Source organism: Salvelinus fontinalis, chromosome 38 (genome assembly GCF_029448725.1).
Source record: "Salvelinus fontinalis isolate EN_2023a chromosome 38, ASM2944872v1, whole genome shotgun sequence".
NCBI lineage: Eukaryota > Metazoa > Chordata > Actinopteri > Salmoniformes > Salmonidae > Salvelinus > Salvelinus fontinalis.
Genome location: NC_074702.1, coordinates 7,099,206 through 7,122,267, shown reverse-complemented (window position 1 = coordinate 7,122,267; position 23,062 = coordinate 7,099,206). Strand labels below are relative to the sequence as shown.

General features: G+C 45.4%; 1 protein-coding gene across 1 annotated transcript; it reads right to left on the bottom strand.

Moving 5' to 3' along the window:
- Positions 1-176: 176 nt before the first annotated feature.
- LOC129838173 (otoancorin-like) lies at positions 177-21,530 on the bottom strand. The gene is made up of 24 exons (XM_055904947.1): positions 21,357-21,530; positions 21,008-21,076; positions 20,345-20,538; positions 19,771-20,165; positions 18,365-18,483; positions 18,076-18,218; positions 17,447-17,555; positions 10,150-10,374; positions 9,757-9,918; positions 8,650-8,790; positions 8,515-8,570; positions 8,256-8,376; positions 6,019-6,137; positions 5,399-5,534; positions 4,693-4,886; positions 4,502-4,592; positions 4,144-4,315; positions 3,827-4,017; positions 3,465-3,617; positions 3,126-3,268; positions 2,922-3,058; positions 2,669-2,766; positions 1,578-1,770; positions 177-863 (listed from the first exon to the last, which is right to left on the bottom strand). Exons 1-24 carry the CDS (start codon positions 21,525-21,527, stop codon positions 784-786), a joined length of 3,612 nt encoding a protein of 1,203 aa, XP_055760922.1. The 5' UTR covers positions 21,528-21,530; the 3' UTR covers positions 177-783.
- Between the last annotated feature and the right edge of the window lie 1,532 nt (positions 21,531-23,062).

The window sequence follows — 23,062 nt, the reverse complement described above, 5'->3', positions numbered from 1 at the left end:
TTGCACAAAGGTGGAGGTAGCGGTCCTGCTGCTGGGTTGTTGCCCTCCTACGGCCTCCTCCACGTCTCCTGATGTACTGGCCTGTCTCCTGGTAGCGCCTCCATGCTCTGGACACTACGCTGACAGACACAACAAAACTTTTTGCCATAGCTCGCATTCATGTGCCATCCTGGATGAACTGCACTACCTGAGCCACTTGTGTGGGTTGTAGACTCCGTCTCATGCTACCACTAGAGTGAGAGCACCGCCAGCATTCAAAAGTGACCAAAACATCAGCCAGGAAGCATAGGAACTGAGAAGTGGTCTGTGGTCACCACCTGCAGAATCACTCCTTTTTTGGGGGTGTCTTGCTAATTGCCTATAATTTCCACCTTTTGTCTATTCCATTTTCACAACAGCATGTGAAATTTATTGTCAATCAGTTTTGCTTCCTAAGTGGACAGTTTGATTTCACAGAAGTGTGATTGACTTGGAGTTACATTGTGTTGTTTAAGTGTTCCCTTTATTTTTTTGAGCAGTGTATATTTCTTTAACAAATAGAATAAAAAATATCTTAAGTGCTTTTACATTCTCATAGGTATCTGTATCTGCTTTGATGTGCTCAAGGCCTGCTCTGGCTTAATCTAGAATAGGTAATAATAAAAGAAGCAGGATATACAAGTTATATTTGTTACTATTAAATGTGTTAAAATATGCCATATTATGAACAATCTCTATTCTTGTTCAACACATGCATGAGTAGTTCCATATGTCATGCGTGTCTATTGGATGTGTAGTTTCTCACTACAGGACAAACCCCAGCAGTAGGAACAAGAAGGGCTGCATAAAGACTCCAACTCCCAGAGTTCCCAGCATAGATGCTCCTGGTGGAGAAAAAAATACATTATACCACTTGACCGCTCTCCTGCCTATCCATCTTCATTTCAGTTTCTTCCTCATAGTCTAATCAACTCTTTATCTTACCTGACCACAGGAGCATTCCTTTATCTCCATCTCTCACTCCTGTTGTGTACATAACATCTCGTAAATTTGTAATTACCAGCATATGACTGGGAAATATCCACTTGTCAATAATGGGGCGGCAGGTAGCCTATTGGTTAGAGTGTTGGGCCAGTAACCGAAAGGTTGCTAGATTGAATCCCAGAGCTGACAAGGTCGTTCTGCCCCTGAACAAGGCAGTTAACCCACTGTTCTCCGGTAGGACGTCATTACATATCATACATACAGTCATTTAGCAGACGCTCTTATCCAGAGCGACTTACAAATTGGAAAGTTCATACATATTCATCCTGGTCCCCCCGTGGGAATTGAACCCTGGTCCCCCCGTGGGAATTGAACCCACAACCCTGGCGTTGCAAGCGCCATGCTCTACCAACTGAGCCACACGGGACCGTCATTGTAAATAAGAATTTGTTCTTAACTGACTTACCTAGTTAAATAAAAAATCTGTGAGCTCAGCTTGTTTGCCATTAGCCAATCGGCATTCTCAACTAGTTCAAAGCACTAGAACACTTTACAAGTAGGATTTTCTGAGGTTCCCACTTGTTATGAATGCAGCATTCATCTCTCCTACTCACCTGAGAGTTGGGGCAGGTTGCTGGGTGGGTTTGTAGTCGGTTCTGCGCGGTCATTGGCCATTCGGTCGTAGGCCACACCCAGAGCATTGCCAAGAGCGGCCTGTTGTGCCTCCCCCAGCACCGCCCACTGTGCATTGGTTACCATGGCAGCATTGTCAGGACCCAGGGCCTTCAGCTGGCTGGTTGAGAGTGCCTGATCAAAAATCAGAAGAGTATGGAGTGCTGGGTTCCAAAGTCACCTATTTTTTTCCATAAACCTAGTAATTAGAAAACATCAGTGGAACACAGCAGAGATAGAGAAGAGCCCCTTAAGCAAACTGGTACTGAGGGTCTGTTCACAAACAAACCCCACAGAGCCCCAGGACAGCAACACAATTAGACCCAGCCAAATCATGAGAAAACAAAGATAATTACATTGGAAAGAATTTACAAAAAAACCAGAGCAAACTAGAATGCTATTTGGCCCTAAACAGAGAGTACACAGTGGTGGAATACCTGACCACCGTGACTTACCCAAAATTAAGGAAATCTTTGACTATGTACAGGTACAGACTCAGTGAGCATAGCCTTGCTATTGAGAAAGGCCACCGTAGGCAGACCTGGCTCTCAAGAGGAGACAGGCTATGTGCACACTGCCCACAAAATGAGGTGGAAACTGAGTTGCACTTCCTAACATGCCAAATGTATGACCATATTAGAGACACATATTTCCCTCAGATTACACAGATGCACAAAGAATTCGAAAGCAAACCCAATTTTGATAAACTCTGTTGCCACAAGAAAAGTGCAACCAGTGAAGAACAAACACCATTGTCAATACAACCCATATTTGTTTAATTATTTTCCCTTTTGTACTTTAACTATTGGCATATCATTACAACACTGTATACAGACATAATATGACATTTGAAATGTCTTTATTCTTTTGGAATTTTTGTAATGTTTACTGTTCATTTGTTATTGTTTATTTCACTATTGTTTATCTATTTCACTTGCTTTGGAAACGTTAACATGTTTCCCATGCCAATAAAACCCTTCATTTGAAATTGAAATTGAATTGATAGAGGGAGGCAGGGAGAGAGTGTACTCACAGCGAGGCGGTCTGGGGGGATAAGGGAAACGCTGGTCGGACTGAGGAATGAGAAGGCAGAGGGACTGAGAGACGGAAACTCTGACAAACTCAAACCAGCTGGAGAAAAGTGAGATAAAGCCGAGCGAGAGAGAAAGAGAGAGAGAGGCAGGAAGGATCAGAAATGGCTTACATTTGAAAATGTATTTCACAAAATAAGAGGGAGCAATAGTGTGAGAGAGAGAAAAAGAGGGGAACAGAGGAGTGTATCTGACCCATGATGTTGCCCAGAGAGTTGACCCGAGCCTCAGTCCATCCCTGTGGTTCTCCAAACACAGCCACGGCACGCTGCTTCAGAAGCTCTGTTACTGCCAGGGGGCACTGCACCTCGCCCACCGACTGTACTGCCTCCCTATAGAGATACATAACACATTATAAAACAAGCTCACGCAAACACACATGCACTGTCCATGTCTAACCTGAAGGCATCAGTGTTGAGTTGACCAGTCTCCTCAGTGTTCAGACCACAGATGAACTGGTCCAGTCCCACCAACTCTACAGCTCCCAGTTCTCCCACTGTCTTATTAATACGCTCCACAAAACCCCTCCACACAGCCTCCCTCTGCCAGGGACCAGACATGATCATCATTAGAGTAGTATTGTGTGTGTGTGTGTGTGTGTGTGTGTGTGTGTGTGTGTGTGTGTGTGTGTGTGTGTGTGTGTGTGTGTGTGTGTGTGTGTGTGTGTGTGTGTGTGTCTGTGTGTGTGTGTGTGTGTGCGCGTGCGTGCGTGCGTGCGTGCGTTCATATATACAGTACCTGTGGTTGTGTCCAGGAGCAGCGGGAAAGTGTCTCCAGAGTGTCCAGGGAGGAGAAGGGGAGGCTGGGCAGCTCAGTGAGGTTGAACCCCTGAGAGACACAGCCCAGCTGGAGTACCTGGCTCTCATTCAAACCTGACACTGGACCCCAGGTCTGTAGTACAATATAGTACAGCACAGCTCAGAAAGACACTCAACAGCAGAACAAAAAAAGATGCTCACCCCTGCACTCGAGATTCTTCTAACTTCTGTGGAGTTGGATGAAATGACCCCAAGATTTAGACACTAATCTAAGGTATGTTTTAGAACCCCCCGTAGACTTGAAGAGGGTAAACTGATCTGTGCCTGAGCCTGGCCATCTACCTGGATGGCCTTCTCTCTGAGCACCACTAGTTGCTTGGCGCTGTAATCAAGGACCTCCCCCAGCGTTTCCACGGCAGCGGTGATTGTGACGGCGTCCATCTTGGAGAGCTGGGCTGGGCTCCAGTAGACATTGGCTCCGCCCAGTTCCTCCAACAGAGACACAGTAAGGCCCGCCTCCCCCTGAGGGAGAACTAGAGAGAGAGGGTCCAGGGAGGTTGTGGTAAATGTATTGTAATGTCTTTATTATGTTCATATTTAAAATAATCCCACACACATTCTTATCTGCACCATAGGTGTGTGTGTTTCTCCTCTCTCACCTGCTCTCCTCCTGCGCATGGACATTACTTCAGATGTGGAGGAGGAGAGAGAGAAGAGTTTCCATCGCAGGGCTGAGAGGTCCGGACCACTACTAAACTCATGAGGAGGGCTAGGGACCGGAGGTCTGGGTAGGCTGTCCATCAGGTCAGACAGAGTCTCTTTCAGCCACGACTAGAGGGGGGAGAAGCCAGGGTAGAAAGTAAAAGAGCAGAGCTTCATTTTTTGAAATTCACAGAAACATTCTGGATTATGAAAGCTTTCTTTATTTCACAAGCGTAGACAATATCAGGGAGAGACTAGTCAAGGGCCTTTCATATGTGGTTGTCAGGGAGATAATGGTGATAGAGAGCCACTGACCTTAAAGCGCAGTGAGCGGACAGCAGAATCATCCAACAGGAGAAGAGGACCCAGGGATTTGATGGTGTCAGCTGTCCAATCAGACGGGTCACTTTCAGAGGAGAGAAACAATAATAATTGTATATGTGTCAAATGTTATTTTGGCATTAGCAGTTCTATCTAGAAAGGTGAGAGGATGTGCTTGTTCGTACCCGTATGTATCATTGAGCAGCTGGAAGAGCGCCCTCCAGTGGCGTGGAGGAATCTGTTTGCAGGAGGCCAGGGCCTGCACGGTGGAGTTGAGAACCTCAGGGGCCAGGAGGGACATCTGAGAGGGGGCCAGCTCACACAGCAGCGACCCCAGACTCAACACCTCCTCACTGGACAACTTTGACATGTTCCTCCCCTGTGGACACAGGGGTGCACCGGGCTCTGTCACTCATTGCAGTATGTGTGTGTGTGTGTGTGTGTGTGTGTGTGTGTGTGTGTGTGTGTGTGTTTGTGATTTACATTAAAGATTAGGGTTAGGGTTGGGGTTGAGGCTAGGGTTATGGTTGAACTAGGATGTGGACATGAACCTAGGGTTAGGATTAGGATTGAACTGGGATGTGGACATGAAGCTACACATGTAGGATCTTAATTTGAGCCAGTCTGCTACAGTAGGAGAATAATCCTGCAGCAACAGGAAATGTGATTTATTAAATGGATTATAAATCAATGGAATTTTTTGTTGTTGGGGTTGATAAAAAACATTGTTATGGCAAATCAAGTCTGACATTTTAAAGTAGAAATGATCAACTTAGAAGCCCTTTTAAACCTTGAATACGCTACAAGTTTGCATTCCTACGGTCTCAGCAACAATAGTGACCAAATGAAGATCCTACATCTGTAGGGTTATAGTTAGGGTTGTGTGTTTACCAGGCAGTTCAGGGCTCTGTTGGTCAGTGTGGGGCGAGAGCGAGAGGTGAGAGGCAAAGAACTCAGGTTGGCCTCTTTCATCTTCTTCATGAACACAGCACATACAGAGGCAGGTAGACTGGCTATCTTCGCAGCCCTGAGAGAGAGAGAGAGAGGAGAGAGGAGAGAGGAGAGAGGAGAGAGAGAGAGGGGAGAGGAGAGAGGAGAGAGGAGAGAGGAGAGAGAGAGAGAGAGAGAGGGGAGAGGGGAGAGGGGAGAGGGGAGAGGGGAGAGGGGAGAGGGGAGAGGGGAGAGGGGAGAGAGGAAAGAGAGAGAGAGAGAGAGAGAGAGAGAGAGAGAGAGAGAGAGAGAGTATATGTGTGTGTAAGTGTGCGTCTGTGTATTGTTTTTCCACAGACATTACCTGCTGATTGATTCTTAATTTATTATCCCACAATTTTAAATATTTATTTCATATATGTTTTTAATTTCATGGAAATTCTTAAATATATAGGGGATACACTTAAAAAACACATTTGCATAAAAATAATGGGTCAGTGTGTCCCCCTGGACAGCTGGGGACGATTTCAACTGAAACCCCTGAAACACAGCAAAATGTGCCAGTGTGTGTGTGTAATCACGGCAGGTGAAGCAGCAGCAGGGTGGGGATCTCCTCCAGCTCTGTGTCTGTGATGTTGTTGAAGTAGCCTGCTCTCTTTTTCTCCAAACCTGCAAACAGACTCTGTGCAGTACAGCACACCTGACAGACAAGGTGAGAGGGCGGGAGATAAAAGAGGGTCTCAAAATCAATGTAAAAATAGCCCCTAAGCATGTAATAACCAGCCTGACCTCAGAGCTATATGAAACAAACTTATATGTATTTCTGAGCATCTCGAAGACGTATGCTATCTACTAATGGCCTAGTTACTTTAGACAGAAATTAATTTAGGGAGGTTGGTCGGAGAGGATGAGTGGGTGTAATCCGCGACCATCTAACAATCCAAAGGTTGCGGTGTCGGGGCAATTGTAGCTTTTTATACAACGGATGGGTCTAATCCTGAATGCTGATTGGTTAAAATCGCATTCCAACCGGTGTCTATTCCACAAGTTACCACCGGCTAAATCTATGAAGTTGAAATGCCCATTTACTCTATTCCATCTGACTGCGCAATCCACTGTCTCATCAGCCCAGCCAGGCAATTTATAAACTTGATCGGCACTATAAAAAGCATCTGGACATTATCTCACATTTCCTTTAGACAGTGTTTAGTTTTCAACAGTGGAGATTTGTATAAACCTTGCCGTCTGTCTCTCCGACATTTGCAACATTGTTTCAATATTCAAATTCGACTCGAGCTGTCCCATAGTAATGAATGTGTTGGGACGAGACAGAAAGGCAGGCAGCATTTCTCAGCCAGTCGAAATCATAAATCAGCTGGCATATTTTCATGGATATATATAAAGAAATGTAAATTGAAAAAAGGTCAAACGAAATGAAGTGCAGCTAGTTTGCAGTCTTTCCAGCTTCAGTTTGAAGTGATTGTGTTGCTGTGTTGTTGGCAGTTTGAAGTGATTGTGTTGCTGTGTTGTTGGCAGTTTGAAGTGATTGTGTTGCTGTGTTGTTGGCAGTTTGAAGTGATTGTGTTGCTGTGTTGTTGGCAGTTTGAAGTGATTGTGTTGCTGTGTTGTTGGCAGTTTGAAGTGATTGTGTTGCTGTGTTGTTGGCAGTTTGAAGTGATTGTGTTGCTGTGTTGTTGGCAGTTTGAAGTGATTGTGTTGCTGTGTTGTTGGCAGTTTGAAGTGATTGTGTTAGCTGTGTTGTTGGCAGTTTGAAGTGATTGTGTTGCTGTGTTGTTGGCAGTTTGAAGTGATTGTGTTAGCTGTGTTGTTGGCAGTTTGAAGTGATTGTGTTAGCTGTGTTGTTGGCAGTTTGAAGTGATTGTGTTAGCTGTGTTGTTGGCAGTTTGAAGTGATTGTGTTAGCTGTGTTGTTGGCAGTTTGAAGTGATTGTGTTAGCTGTGTTGTTGGCAGTTTGAAGTGATTGTGTTGCTGTGTTGTTGGCAGTTTGAAGTGATTGTGTTAGCTGTGTTGTTGGCTAGCTCCTCTGAGTCCTGACCAGTAAGCACATTTTCTATGCCAGGCGAAATTGCGCATCATTAGCTCATTGTTATGGATGTATCCAAATAAATGTCACTGGAAAACAGCTTAAACAAATGCAAATGCAGCTACTTTGCTATTATTCTGGCTGCAACCCTAGATGTGTCAGAACTATATATTGTTGAAGGATGAAATAGTATGAATAAATTAATCAAAATAACGTTTTTAATGAAAATATGTCAATCATTATTTGAAAATGTTAGTAACCCGTTGTATAAAAGTGATAAAGCCCTCGAAGCCGGTGTTTGGAGGATATATTAGCACAGTTTGCCGCCCGAGACAAACAACACCCGTGCCAACATATCCTCCAAACACTGTTTCATCAGACATTATCACTTAATTAGCTAACCCTTCCCCCAACCTTTATTCTAAACTTGACCCAATTCACCTAACAGGCTATGCAAATTATCCTAACCTTTGTTGTTAGTTCACCTAACCACGAACGTAATTCTCCTTCGCTGTTACGACGCAACAAGCAACCTGGTCTCAGAGAAATACATATAAGTCCTCGAAGATGTATAATAACTTACATCATCCAATTCGTATGCTATTGTACGACCAGGTAAGATGTATGATACTATAAATCCTCTAATTCATATGATATTCTATGACCGCTACTCCATCCATAATGTAACCTGTCAGTTGTCACAGATTTACATACAGAATAGTAGAAGTTGCAGTCATCACTTGTGTGTATGTGTGTGTATATGTGTGTGTGTACCTGTGTCTTAGAGAGCCAGCGTGGAGTCTCTGTCACAGCTTGGGCCATCTCCAGGACGCCACTTTCAGCCACCTTTTCAATCATCTCACAGGCCACGCCCTGCATCGCCGAGCCCAGCTTCCTGTCATCATCATCATTTACATTGTAGTCATTAGGCAGACGCTCTTATCCAGAGCGACTTACAGGAGCAACTACCTTGCTTATCCTCATCATCCTCATCATTAGTACCATCAGAAACTGTGTGTGTGTTTGTTCTCACCGCATGTCTGGAAGTGTCATCTTCTTGCCGAGGATATTTCTGACCAGAAAGGCCGACTGCAAGACAGAGAACAGTGAGTAATGTCACACCAGTGGCCGTAGTCCCCAGAGTTGCGTTCAGAAGACACACACACACCTGTGCACGTGTCCACTGCTTGCCCTCCAATTGGTCGAGGGAGGTCAGGTTAGCCTTGTCCAGGGTAGTCAGGGATAGGCTGGACAGCAGAGAGGCAGGGACTTTCTGGATCAGCTCTGAGGCATTCACATCCCCAAGTAGCTAGCTAGCTAGCTACACACACACACACACACACACACACACACACACACACACACACACACACACACACACACACACACACACACACACACACACACACACACACACACACACACACACACACACACACACACACACACACACACACACACACACACACACACACACACACACACACACACACACACACACACACACACACACACACACACACACACACACACACACACACACACACACACACACAATACTACTCTAATGATGATCATGTCTGGTCCCTGGCAGAGGGAGGCTGTGTGGAGGGGTTTTGTGGAGCGTATTAATAAGACAGTGGGAGAACTGGGAGCTGTAGAGTTGGTGGGACTGGACCAGTTCATCTGTGGTCTGAACACTGAGGAGACTGGTCAACTCAACACTGATGCCTTCAGGTTAGGATTTAGGATCAACTTTAGGATCAACCTGAACCATCTTTGCTGCATATCTAATTTTCTTCTATGACTTCTCCCTCTCTTTCCCTCTCACCCCTCCCTCCCTCTCTTACCCATCCCTTCTCCCTCTCTTCCCCTCTCACCCCTCCCTTCCCCTCTCACCCCTCCCTCCCTCTCTTACCCATCCCTTCTCCCTCTCTTCCCCTCTCACCCTCTCTTACCCATCCCTTCTCCCTCTCTTCCCCTCTCACCCCTCCCTTCCCCTCTCACCCCTCCCTCCCTCTCTTACCCATCCCTTCCCCTCTCACCCCTCCCTTCCCCTCTCACCCTCTCTTACCCATCCCTTCCCCTCTCACCCCTCCCTCCCTCTCTTACCCATCCCTTCTCCCTCCCTCCCTCTCTTACCCATCCCTTCCCCTCTCACCCTCTCTTACCCATCCCTTCCCCTCTCACCCCTCCCTTCCCCTCTCACCCTCTCTTACCCATCCCTTCCCTCTCACCCCTCCCTTCCCCTCTCACCCCTCCCTCCCTCTCTTACCCCCTCCAGCAATGCTTTTCTCTGTAGACTGGTCATCTTTTGACTCATCATGTCCAGACCCTCATTATCCAGAAGCCCCTGGGATTTGACCTTCCTGAGGACAGAGGTGGCCACGCCCGTCACAGCTGAACCCAGAGACATTAACTCCTTACCAGACACCTCCTGAGAGAGAGATTGAGTGAGAGAGAGAGAGAGAGAGAGAGAGGGAGGAAGGGTAGAAGGGAGAGTAGAGATACAGAAATTAGAGTTTTTAGAGCTGCTCTCTATTTGACCATTAGTTCCTACCTTGGCCCCTCATACAATAGAAGAGGTTCACCTAAACATTTCAGTTGAGAAGCCTGTTAATAGTACTGACTGAGACAAAGACATATTGATAAGAGTAACACCTCTCACCTGCTTCCCCTGCAGTAGTTTATTGGCCAGTGTTTTGGCCTGGGTCAGACCCCACTTCATTTCTGACCCCAGTGACATCAGGGTGTCCTTGAGGGCGTCGGGGGAGAACTGGGAGAGATGGAAAGGGGAAAGCAGTGTAACACCGGGACCCAGCGCACGCAGCAGCTCAGGACTGGTATCATCCATAGATGATGACATCACAGTGTTGACGAGCTTCTTCTTCAGCTGGAAGCCGGAGGAGGAGGGGAGAGGAAGACGAGGGGAGATGTGGAAGGAAGAGGAGGGTTAAAATAAACACCACAGATTATTCACATAATTGTTCTCTGTAAAATCCCTACTTTAGTGATTCCTGAGTTATAAACTATAAACTACAACAACTTTGGAAAGAAAGAGAGAGAGAGAGAGAGAGAGAGAGAGAGAGAGAGAGAGAGAGAGAGAGAGAGAGAGAGAGAGAGAGAGAGAGAGAGAGAGAGAGAGAGAGAGAGAGAGAGAGAGACAGAGAGAGAGACAGAGAGAGAGCGAGAGAGAGAGAGACTCTAAAGGACATCGCTCTCAAACGCAGCCCCAACACTTCACACAGGAGCAACAGATCAATAGACACCCCACCCAGACCAGCGAGACACCCTCCAAGACCTGCAGGACCCCCCCCCCCCCTGGACCTACACATAGAGGACCCACACCAGGAGGACCTACATCCAGACCACAGCACCCCCAGACACATCCACACCCCTACCCCAACCAATCAACACCCCCCCACATCAACCATGCCCACACCCCATTTAGGCCCCCTCAGATCAGACCTATGCCACTCCTGCCCACCCCATGCATCCCACCCCCGCAAAGAGGGCATCAACATGGAAGTCACACATACGCCTAAGTAGCGAGCGGGCAAACAGGCCCAACCCCCACTCTTACACTCTCCCAAGCCAACGGCATGTACCAGATGCTCAGCGGGCTCTGCTCACACTTACTGGCCTGAGGCCAAACCACGACCAACAACATTGGACACTTTATGGAACAAAAAGCGTTCACTATGTCATCCTGGAATATCCAAAGCCTGAGGTCATCTGCCTTTGGCCTAAAGAGCAGGAACCCGGACTTCACCAAAGAAATCGGTAATACAGACATTGTCATCCTGCAAGAAACATGGTATAGAGGAGACGGACTCACTGGTTGCCCTCTAGGTTACAGAGAGCTGGTAGTCCCATTCACCAAACTACCAGGTGTGAAACAGGGAAGGGACTCAGGGGGTATGCTAATTTGGTACAGAGCAGACCTAACTCACTCCATTAAATTAATCAAAACAGGAACATTTTACATTTGGCTAGAAATTCAAAAGGAAATTATCTTAACAGAGAAAAATGTCCTCCTGTGTGCTACCTATATCCCCCCACTAGATTCCCCATACTTTAATGAAGACAGCTTCTCCATCCTGGAGGGGGAGATTAATCATTTCCAGGCCCAGGGACATGTACTAGTCTGTGGCGACCAAAACGCCAGAACCGGACAATAACCTGACACCCTCATCACACAGGGGGACAAACACCTACCTGGAGGTGACAGCATTCCCTCCCCCATATGCCCCCCTAGGCACAACTACGACAAAATAAACAACAAAAATGGGTCACAACTCCTGCAGCTCTGTCGCACGCTGGGTATGTACATAGTCAATGGTAGACTTCGAGGGGACTCCTATGGTAGGTACACCTATAGCTCATCTCTTGGCAGTAGTACTGTAGACTACTTTATCACTGACCTCAACCCAGAGTCTCTCAGAGCATTCACAGTCAGCCCACTGACACCCTTATCAGATCACAGTCTACTTGAACAGAGCAACACTCAATCATGAGGCATCAAAGCCAAAGTAACTGAATAATATTAAGAAATACTATAGATGGAAGGCAAGTAGTGTGGAAACCTACCAAAAAACAATTAGGCAACAACAAATTCAATCCCTTTTAGACAACTTCCTGGACAAGACGTTTCACTGTAATTGTGAAGGTGTGAACTTGGCAGTAGAACATCTTAACAGTATATTTGACCTCTCAGCTTCCCTATCAAATCTAAAAATCTCAAATAGAAAACCGAAGAAAATGAACAACAATGACAAATGGTTTGATGAAGAATGTAAAAACCTAAGAAAGAAATTGAGGAACCTGTCCAACCAAAAACATAGAGACCCGGAAAACCTGAGTCTATGCCTTCACTATGGTGAATCACTAAAACAATACAGAAATACACTATGGAAAAAGAAGGAACAGCATGTCAGAAATCAGCTCAATGTAATTGAAGAATCCATAGAATCTAACCAATTCTGGGAAAATTGGAAAACACTAAACAAACAACAACACGAAGAATTATCTATCCAAAATGGAGATGTATGGGTAAACCACTTCTCCAATCTTTTTGGCTCTATAACAAAGAATAAAGAGCAAAAACATATACATGATCAAATACAAATCCTAGAATCAACTATTAAAGACTACCAGAACCCACTGGATTCTCCAATTACCTTGAATGAGTTACAGGACAAAATATAAACCCTCCAACCCAAAAAAGCCTGTGGTGTTGATGGTATCCTTAATGAAATGATCAAATATACAGACAACAAATTCCAATTGGCTATACTAAAACTCTTTAACATCGTCCTTAGCTCTGGCATCTTCCCCAATATTTGGAACCAAGGACTGATCACCCCAATCCACAAAAGTGGAGACAAATTTGACCCCAATAACTACCGTGGAATATGCGTCAACAGCAACCTTGGGAAAATCCTCTGCATTATCATTAACAGCAGACTCGTACATTTCCTCAATGAAAACAATGTACTGAGCAAATGTCAAATTGGCTTTTTACCAAATTACCGTACAACAGACCACGTGTTCACCCTACACACCCTAATTGACAACCAAACAAACCAAAACAAAGGCAAAGTCTTCTCATGCTTTGTTGATTTCAAAAAAGCCTTCGACTCAATTTGGCATGAGGGTCTGCTGTACAAATTGATGGAAAGTGGTGTTGGGGGTAAAACATACGACATTATAAAGTCCATGTACACAAACAACAAGTGTGCGGTTAAAATTGGCAAAAAACACACACATTTCTTCACACAGGGTCGTGGGGTGAGACAGGGATGCAGCTTAAGCCCCACCCTCTTCAACATATATATCAACGAATTGGCGCGGGCACTAGAACATTCTGCAGCACCCGGCCTCACCCTACTGGAATCCGAAGTCAAATGTCTACTGTTTGCTGATGATCTGGTGCTTCTGTCACCAACCAAGGAGGGCCTACAGCAGCACCTAGATCTTCTGCACAGATTCTGCCAGACCTGGGCCCTGACAGTAAATCTCAGTAAGACCAAAATAATGGTGTTCCAAAAAAGGTCCAGTCGCCAGGACCACAAATTCCATCTAGACACTGTTGCCCTAGAGCACACAAAAAACTATACATACCTCGGCCTAAACATCAGCGCCACAGGTAACTTCCACAAAGCTGTGAACGATCTGAGAGACAAGGCAAGAAGAGCATTCTATGCCATCAAAAGGAACATAAATTTCAACATACCAATTAGGATCTGGCTAAAAATACTTGAATCAGTCATAGAGCCCATCGCCCTTTATGGTTGTGAGGTCTGGGGTCCGCTCACCAACCAAGACTTCACAAAATGAGACAAACACCAAATTGAGACTGCATGCAGAATTCTGCAAAAATATCCTCTGTGTACAACATAGAACACCAAATAATGCATGCAGAGCAGAATTAGGCCGATACCCACTAATTATCAAAATCCAGAAAAGAGCCGTTAAATTCTACAACCACCTAAAAGGAAGCGATTCCCAAACCTTCTATAACAAAGCCATCACCTACAGAGAGATGAACCTGGAGAAGAGTCCCCTAAGCAAGCTGGTCCTAGGGCTCTGTTCACAAACACAAACACACCCCACAGAGCCCCAGGACAACAGCACAATTAGACCCAACCAAATCATGAGAAAACAAAAAGATAATTACTTGACACATTGGAAAGAATTAACAAAAAAACAGAGCAAACTAGAATGCTATTTGGCCCTAAACAGAGAGTACACAGTGGCAGAATACCTGACCACTGTGACTGACCCAAACTTAAGGAAAGCTTTGACTATGTACAGACTCAGTGAGCATAGCCTTGCTATTGAGAAAGGCCGCCGTAGGCAGACATGGCTCTCAAGAGAAGACAGGCTATGTGCTCACTGCTCACAAAATGAGGTGGAAACTGAGCTGCACTTCCTAACCTCCTGCCCAATGTATGACCATATTAGAGACACATATTTCCCTCAGATCACACAGACCCACAAAGAATTCGAAAACAAATCCAATTTTGATAAACTCCCATATCTACTGGGTGAAATACCACAGTGTGCCATCACAGCAGCAAGATTTGTGACCTGTTGCCACCAGAAAAGGGCAACCAGTGAAGAACAAACACCATTGTAACAGTGGTGGGCCGTCAGGGCCTGCAAGGCCTTCTCTGCTGGCCTAAACATCATCAGAATATAATTTTTTTTTAAATATATTTTCCCACAAATATGTATTAAATTATTCCCCAGAGTAAGAGTTATACTCTTCATTTCATAGCTTTCCTCTTGGTTGCACTGCTTCCAGCCCCAGGTTGAGATTTGGAGGGCTGGTCTTTACGTTAGATCTTTTATCCAATCATATTCAGCCATCATGTGTTGCCAGGGGTCTAAAATCTGCCCTCAGGCCTTCAGAATCAACAGTGCGGGCGCTTGTAGCTTAAAGTGAATGGAAATTAAAATTTTGTGTCAACCAATCAGCTTTAGAGTTGGCTATTGTACGCCTGCTGGCTGGCTCCAGTGTTACACAGGAGCCAGCTAGCAGGCGTAGGGCGTCCACGTCTTTTGATTGGATTACCAATATTGAGAGGCAGGTCTATGCAGATCTAGGAAACTGAATTTGATAAACGAATTAATTCGCGTACTACCTAAACTGTTTTTTGAACCCACAATGGCGGAAGGAGGAGAAGATATCGATTTGGTCGAGGATATAATTATAACGCCATTCTCAAGACGAACTTTTCAAGAAAAGTTAGACATTGTAAGGAGAGGTCGCCCGACGCCACAAAGCCTGTCACAGGCGGGAAAGGGGTTCGTTCGTTCGCCACTTTCAAAGTTTCAACTATGAGCGCTGTCAATGGCTCACAGGCTCCGAGAAGCACTGCAAACTGTACTGCTGGGAATGCCTATTATTTGCAAGTGATCGATTTGGTGTTTGGAGCCACACTGGCTTTGCAAACTTGAGTTGTCTAACCAAGGCAGCAACGAGACACCAAAGTCCGCCTGGGCACTTACAAGCAATGGTGCTTTTGAAAACGTTTGGGGACACCAGAGTGGAGCTACAGCTCTCACTCGTCCTGCGTTATGTGACGGACACGGGAGTCAAGGAGCGATTTATCCGGTTTGAAGATGTGACAAGCGGCAAGCGAGCTGATGACATTGCCGCTCTTATTTTCCGTTTCTTGGAGGAAAATGAATGTAGTCTGGATAAAGTTGTGGCACAGTGTTTTGATGGCGCAGCAGTCATGGCATCTGGACTCAATGGGGTGCAGGCTAAAGTTAAGGAGAGGGCACCGATGGCCTTATTCATTCACTGCTATGCACATCGACTAAATTTAGTACTGACTCAAGGAGCCTCAAAGCTTAAAGAATGCAAGGTCTTCTTTGCCAACCTCAATGGCCTTGCAGCATTTTTCTCACGATCCCCTAGGCGCACGCAACTGTCTAATAATCAGTCTTTGGTGAGTAGGCATACAATGCATGTTATTTTTTATTAAATGTGTATGTATGTTTCGCATTTTATTTCGTTAATATTAAATAGCCTATATATTAACAAAATAAAATGGCAAATAGCCTATGTTGCAAATTATTTGTTTTCTTTTATTTTCAGTGAATAGTTATGTGTCTTTATCATCACGGTGAAACTGCTTTGGGTGCGACAATGCGCTGTTTAGTGAACACACTGTATTTATTTTTTGGGGGACTTAAAGCTCAAAGTTTGTGGACCAGAAATGGATAGAAGAAGAATATTAATATAACTCTGTTGCACTCGACTATGTTCTTGCCTGTTAGTTGAACTGTACTGTATTGTACTCTTCCCCTGCAATTCTCTGAAAAAAATGTCAATTTCAAGGTGACGCAACGCCTGGTTATACTGCGTTTCTGTCTAAATGTATAGTGTCTAGAGCCATGGCATCTAAATGATGGTAATAACAGGTGGATTAATTCGGGTGGGACTGTGTAGGACCTCACTGAAGGCCCAGGCGCCAGGCCCACGGCACGCTACTGCATTGTAAATACAACCCATATTTATGCTTATTTATTTTCCCTTCTGTACTTTAACCATTTGTACATTGTTACAACACTGTATATATACAATATGACATTTGTGATGTCTTTATTGTTTTGAAACTTCTGTATGTGTAATGATTACTGTTAATTTTTATTGTTCATTTAACTTTTGTATATTATCTACCTCACTTGCTTTGGCAATGTTAACACACATTTCCCATGCCAATAAAGCCCCTTGAATTGAATTGAATTGAATTGAGAGAGAGAGAGAGATAGAGAGACAGAGAGAGAGAGAGAGAGAGACAGAGAGAGAGAGACAGAGAGAGAGACAGACAGACAGAGAGACCGAGAGATAGAGAGAGACAGAGAGACAGAGAGAGAGAGAGAGAGAGAGAGATAGAGAGACAGAGAGAGAGAGACAGAGAGAGAGAGACAGAGAGAGAGAGACAGAGAAAGAGAGAGAGAGACAGAGAGACACAGAGAGAGAGAGAGAGATAGAGAGACAGAGAGACAGAGAGAGAGAGAGACAGAGAGAGAGACAGAGAGAGAGAGAGAGAGAGAGACAGACAGAGAGACAGAGAGAGAGAGAGAGAGAGAGAGAGAGAGATAGAGAGATAGAGAGACAGAGAGACAGAGAGAGAGACAGAGAGAGAGAGAGAGAGAGAGAGAGAGAGAGAGAGAGAGAGAGACAGAGAGAGAGACAGAGAGAGAGAGAGAGAGAGAGACAGACAGAGAGACAGAGAGAGAGAGAGAGAGAGAGAGAGAGAGATAGAGAGATAGAGAGACAGAGAGACAGAGAGAGAGACAGAGAGAGAGAGAGAGAGAGAGAGAGAGAGAGAGAGAGAGAGAGACAGAGACAGAGACAGAGAGACAGAGAGAGACAGAGACAGAGAGAGAGAGACAGACAGAGACAGAGAGAGAGAGGGAGAGGGAGGGAGAGACTGGGGGGATACCTTGTTGACTCCAGAGTTGCTACATTCATCAAGTTGAGAGAGGAGGAGCCGGCTCATGGAGGAGTTTAGGGTTGGGGCGTCATCATAGAAACATGCCAGCGAGCCCAGTCTGGATAGGAAAGGGTCAGAGGTCATAGGTCAGAGTTAAGTAAAATACCCTACTGGCTATTCAGTACCGTGTTTGGTAAGTCATCCAACATCTGTTCTGAACTCTCCTCCCTTGTTTGTTTGTCACATTTCTGTGACTAAGCACTCGCTCATGCTCAAGGTAGATGTATGTAGATCTGGCTAATTCAGGAAAAATGCTAATCTAACCGTCAATACCTATTTTGTTTAGTAAAGTAATTATGTAACTACAGGGTGGTCTGAACAATTAGCAAAATGAATGGTAATTTGCATGTCCAGCACAGGAGGCTGGTGGCACATTAATTTGGGAGGATGGGCTCATAGTAATGGCTGGAACGGAATGAATGGATTGGAATTGAACTCATCAAACACATGGTTTCTATGTGTTTGATACCATTCCATTCACTCTATTCTAGCTATTATTATCAGCCGTCCTCCCCTCAGCAGCCTCCTGTGATGTCCAGGTGATACAGCTCCAGTCCTTCTCTCAGCCACGTACAGACCTGTCCAGGTTCCGGACCAAGTCATCTCTCTTCTGGGAGCACTCTCGGATCTTCTGGAGTATCTTTCTGCCCTGAAGAGGAGGGAGCCCCCCCACCCCTCTGAAGGAGGAAGGGAACTGGGGCGAATGGAAGAATTGACACAACTAGGGAAAGAGAGAGATAGTGGGGAAGACAGATAGATTAAAATAGCAGTTGTAAAATAGGGGACTGTGATCTGTTTGAGGGCCTCAGTGAGTTTTGATGCGATCCATTAAAAAGCAGAGTGGGGAGAACTACAACAAACAAAGACCTGGTCGTTGGGGATGGTTTGGATGTCGTCCATGGGCAGCCCGGAAAGGAAGGGCCCCATCATCTTCATCACATCCATCTTCAGCCACACCAGCCTGGGAGGACAGGGGCTGGGCATCACTGGAGAGAGAGGAGGGTGGCAAACACACACACACAGTTGGCACACACACATACACTCACACACACAGGGCAGAGTAGTACTTGAACACACACATGATGTCACAACAGTGGTTGTAGTCACCAGAGTTGTGTTCAGTAGACACACGCACATGTGCGCAAACACACACACACACACACACACACACACACACCACACACACACACAAGCAGGGCCCAGTATTTCTTGAGCACACACATGGGTACTTGAACACACACATGCAGATGTAATAAACACATAAACACACTGCAGAGTGAAGATCTGTGTGACACACACGCAAATCAGGTGTTGTGTCTGGAATAAACACACACCTCTCCGCTGTCCTTTAGACACAACTCCCTCTCTCCCTTTTCATAGACGCGGGAAGTAGTTTTGGGGTGATTTTTGTCGTAGCTGAATCAGAATTAGTTAGGTAACATAGATAAATAAGATGTTTTATTTATTTTCATAATATGCAGAATATCAGAAAGGAAAAGTCAGGTTTGAACATTGTCTTCATATGTGAATGTATCTGTGAAACCATGTGAAGGGCTCCACTATGTCTGTACTCCAGTCACTCCCTCATTTTCCCATTGGGGGGAGGAGTATGGCAGTGTCTGAAACCATTGTATTACCCCTCTGATGTTGAACTTATCTTTCATAGTATATGATCTAGAGAGTCACTCCCCTCAGGGAGCTTGTCCAGGGGTGGGTTGTATTTGAGATGGGAGTATCTAGAATTGACAATTGATATATGCCATTGGATGAGGTAATGTTTTGGTACTATGAAGTACCAAGAACGAGATTAGAACCTCGTCTTAGAGAGCAAACTTCTCTCCTTCCTCCCTGCTCCTCTCCTCTCCTTTCCAGCTTGTATCCTTCAGTCCTTCCTCCCTGCTCTTCTCCTCTTCCAAGCTTGTTTCCTGTATTTTCTCATAATTTCTTTCCATTTGGTTTTCCTTTAGGAGGTTTCCCACCTTTCAAGGGTTTCTTTTCATTCTCATTCTCCTCCTCTTTCCTTTCCTCTCTCCCCCTCTTGATTTGGGTCCCTCTCATCCTCTCTATCTTTCTCTTTCTCCGGTTTGACTTGAAGAGATTGATCATTAGTATTTGGGTCATAAGGTATAAAACAAGACTGTTTCTAAGAGCTTGATAAATCAAAGGTTGTTGTAACATCTAAAATCTCAAATAAACATATTTGTATCAGTATTTAGTTTAATTATAATAATGAATAATGTAACATATTCTATCTCTGCAGAGGTGGTTCTCACCTGTCATATCAGGCTGTGGTGGTCTAGCAGGCCAGTTCTGTCCTACTTCTGGTCTGAGTGTCTGTCCTGGCTCCTGTTCTGGTTTAGGTGTCTGTCCTGGTTCCTGTGCTGGTCTGTGTGTCTGTCCTGGTTTCTGTCCTGGTTCCTGTTCTGGTCTGTGTGTCTGTCCTGGTTCCTGTTCTGGTCTGTGTGTCTGTCCTGGTTTCTGTCCTGGTTCCTGTTCTGGTCTATGTGTCTGTCCTGGTTTCTGTTCTTGTATAGGTCTGGGGCGCCAGGCTGCAGCAGTGTGGCTGCAGTTGTAGTTGTTCTGGGCCACCTGCTCCTTGGCCCACTCTCTGATCTGAACACGCTGCTCCTCAGAGAGAGACCCAAACACCTCTCCCAGCATCTTCATCCTGGAACCAGACCATACTGTTACCACACACACACACACACACACACACACACACACACACACACACACACACACACACACACACACACACACACACACACACACACACACACACACACACACACACACACACACACACACACACACACACACACACACACACACACCAGCCCCACTCACATCTTTTCCAGGTGGGGGTTCTGTATCCAGGGAGGCAGGGTCATCTGTGGTGGGGGCATGTTCTGTAGGAGGGGCTTAGCGGCCCACACAAGCCTCCCATAATCCTCTGGTTCCATGTCGTCCCCACCCTTCATCATCAGGGCAACCCAAGAGAGGGGGGCGATGAACGCTCTCAGGAAACACTGGGGACCAGCCTGAGAGAGAGAACGAAAGATGTTGCGTTTGGGAAGTAAAACAGGAGCATTGTTGAAGCCAGGTTATAATCTCATGCTAGGGCTTGACCTGTCACACCCAACGCAGGAGATGAGAAGCAGGTACAGGAAGTGAACCATTTAATATAGAAGGACACACAGCGGAACAAGAACAGCGTCTGGACATAGATATGACACGGCAAACAGTGCTACTACAGGGAACAACACAGAGGAGCAGACATATATGCAGCGACAATTAACAAAGTGAGGGAGTCCAGGTGAGTCCAATGAGCGCAGCTGCGTGTAATGATGGCAACAGTTGCATATAATGACGGGTAGCCTGGTGCCCTCGAGCGCCAGGGAGGGGGAGCGGGAGCAGGCATGACAAAACCATGACTAGTGGGAGGGCTGAAGATGCAGTATTGTTGAAAAACAGCTGGTAATTGGCTGAGAGGGCTTGAGTGACACTGACCGAAGAGTTCCTCATGTGCTCAATGAAGCTTGGTAGACTGGAACAGTTCCACATCCTCTCTGTCACGTTCTAGAAAGAGAGCGAGAGTGAGAGAAAGGGAGAGATAGAGGAACATTTATTAAAAATGTCATTATCTTATACCTTATAGTTTAATAAACAGGTTATAAACACCACTATAAAACTGTATATAAAACAAGACCAAATATAGCCTTTGTGTCTAAAATGGATACAATCCCCATTATGTAAATAGTTGTTTACAACACTCCTGGTGTATGACTAGAGTACTGTCAGTGTATTTGCATATTTTGAATACATTTGGCTATGTGAATGAAGATGAATGTTGAGGTACCCATTCACGGTCAGAGTCAGGGTATTTCATGGTGCTATTGGGCTGGAAATAGAAGTGGGAAGCAGAGTCCATGTCTGTGTCTGAGTAGCTATCTGTTTCCTCAGCAGGGAGGGAGGTGAGGAGTGAGTGGAAGTGGGAGAGAGGGTTGGGACTAGACATGCTGTCTTCCATTTGCACCCCACTGATGGAGAGAGAAAGAGAGAGAGCGTGAGGGGGGGGCTAACTTGTAGATCCATTACTTTGCACACACACACACACGGGTCACCTTACCTGTTGTTAAAGGGGTTGTCCATCGTCATGGGTACCAGGTGTCCTGTAACATAGCAACCACGCATTAAGAAAAACACAGGAAAAACTAAGATGATGTAATAAGCATCAAACTGTTTTAATGTGGTGCTGTTTCCAGCATGTTGTTCATAAGCAATATTATTACAATGATACATTAGTGATACTCTCTGTGTTTACTAGGTTAGAGGATATATGTGCTGTGTCCTCACCCATTTGCAGGCATCTCATCATCTGTGGGGACAGAGGGACACCAGAATGAACTACAGGACTGTTATGATGGCTTTCTACCTGTTGTCTCTTCATTGACTATCTACAAGTAACCTACAGTACAAACTGAGGTATAATGTCATACCACTTTACAGTGAGGTATGAGACAGCCTCGCCAGTCAGCCATCTAGGGTGTCACAATACACATAGCAGGTGAAGGAGTCTGTGTGGGGCTTAAACTACAGCTGGGGATGGTGTAACTGTAACCCAGAGGTGTGTGTACTGATCAGTACTGTAGTAACATCACCCAGAGGTGTGTGTACTGATCAGTACTGTAGTAACATCACCCAGAGGTGTGTGTACTGATCAGTACTGTAGTAACATCACCCAGAGGTGTGTGTACTGATCAGTACTGTAGTAACATCACCCAGAGGTGTGTGTACTGATCAGTACTGTAGTAACATCACCCAGAAGTGTGTGGTTGATCAAGGTGGAGGGAGTAGTATGTGTCCTTCAGGGGAAAGCAGGGAAATAGATCCTCCAGTCACATGGTTCTGTGTATTGTGGTCACAGTTTACAGACACCTCTGGTGAGGGAGGTCACACCTGGTCAGGTAAGGCAGACCATAGACTATTGATTGATTGGTTGATTGACTGGTTGTTTGATTGATTACCAATTTCTTGGCCATGTCTTGGAAGCGAGCGGGCGGAGATGGGAAGCCTGAGGTCGCGGGGTCAGGATCAAGCATCATGGGAGACATGGGAGACATGGGTGACATTGTATCTGGGTAGAGGGCTGAGAGGGGCATATTGCATACACAGAAACACACATAGGCACGAACACGCACACGTCCACAAATTGTCAACATGTTATGTGTGTATGCTACACTTGTTTCCTGTTTGCGTCTAACTGTAATTTAGGAATGATCCACTGTTGCAAAATGGAAGAGGGTTAGGCCTGATGCGTTTGCTGCTTACCTGAGACTGCATGGACTAGGAAGAGGAGGAGGAGAGCCTTCTCCCCTGGTGAAGCCATGGTGGAACTGTCCACCTCTGCTTTAAAGAGGAGGAGGAGAGAGGTGATGTCAGCCATTGTAAACATCAATTCTAAACGTGGAATCATTCTAATTTCCCACCTTTCACTAAACGTAATTCTAATATTGTTTCTATCTATCGTGCATCCCTTCGTTCTCAGTAAAAGACTAGTTTTAT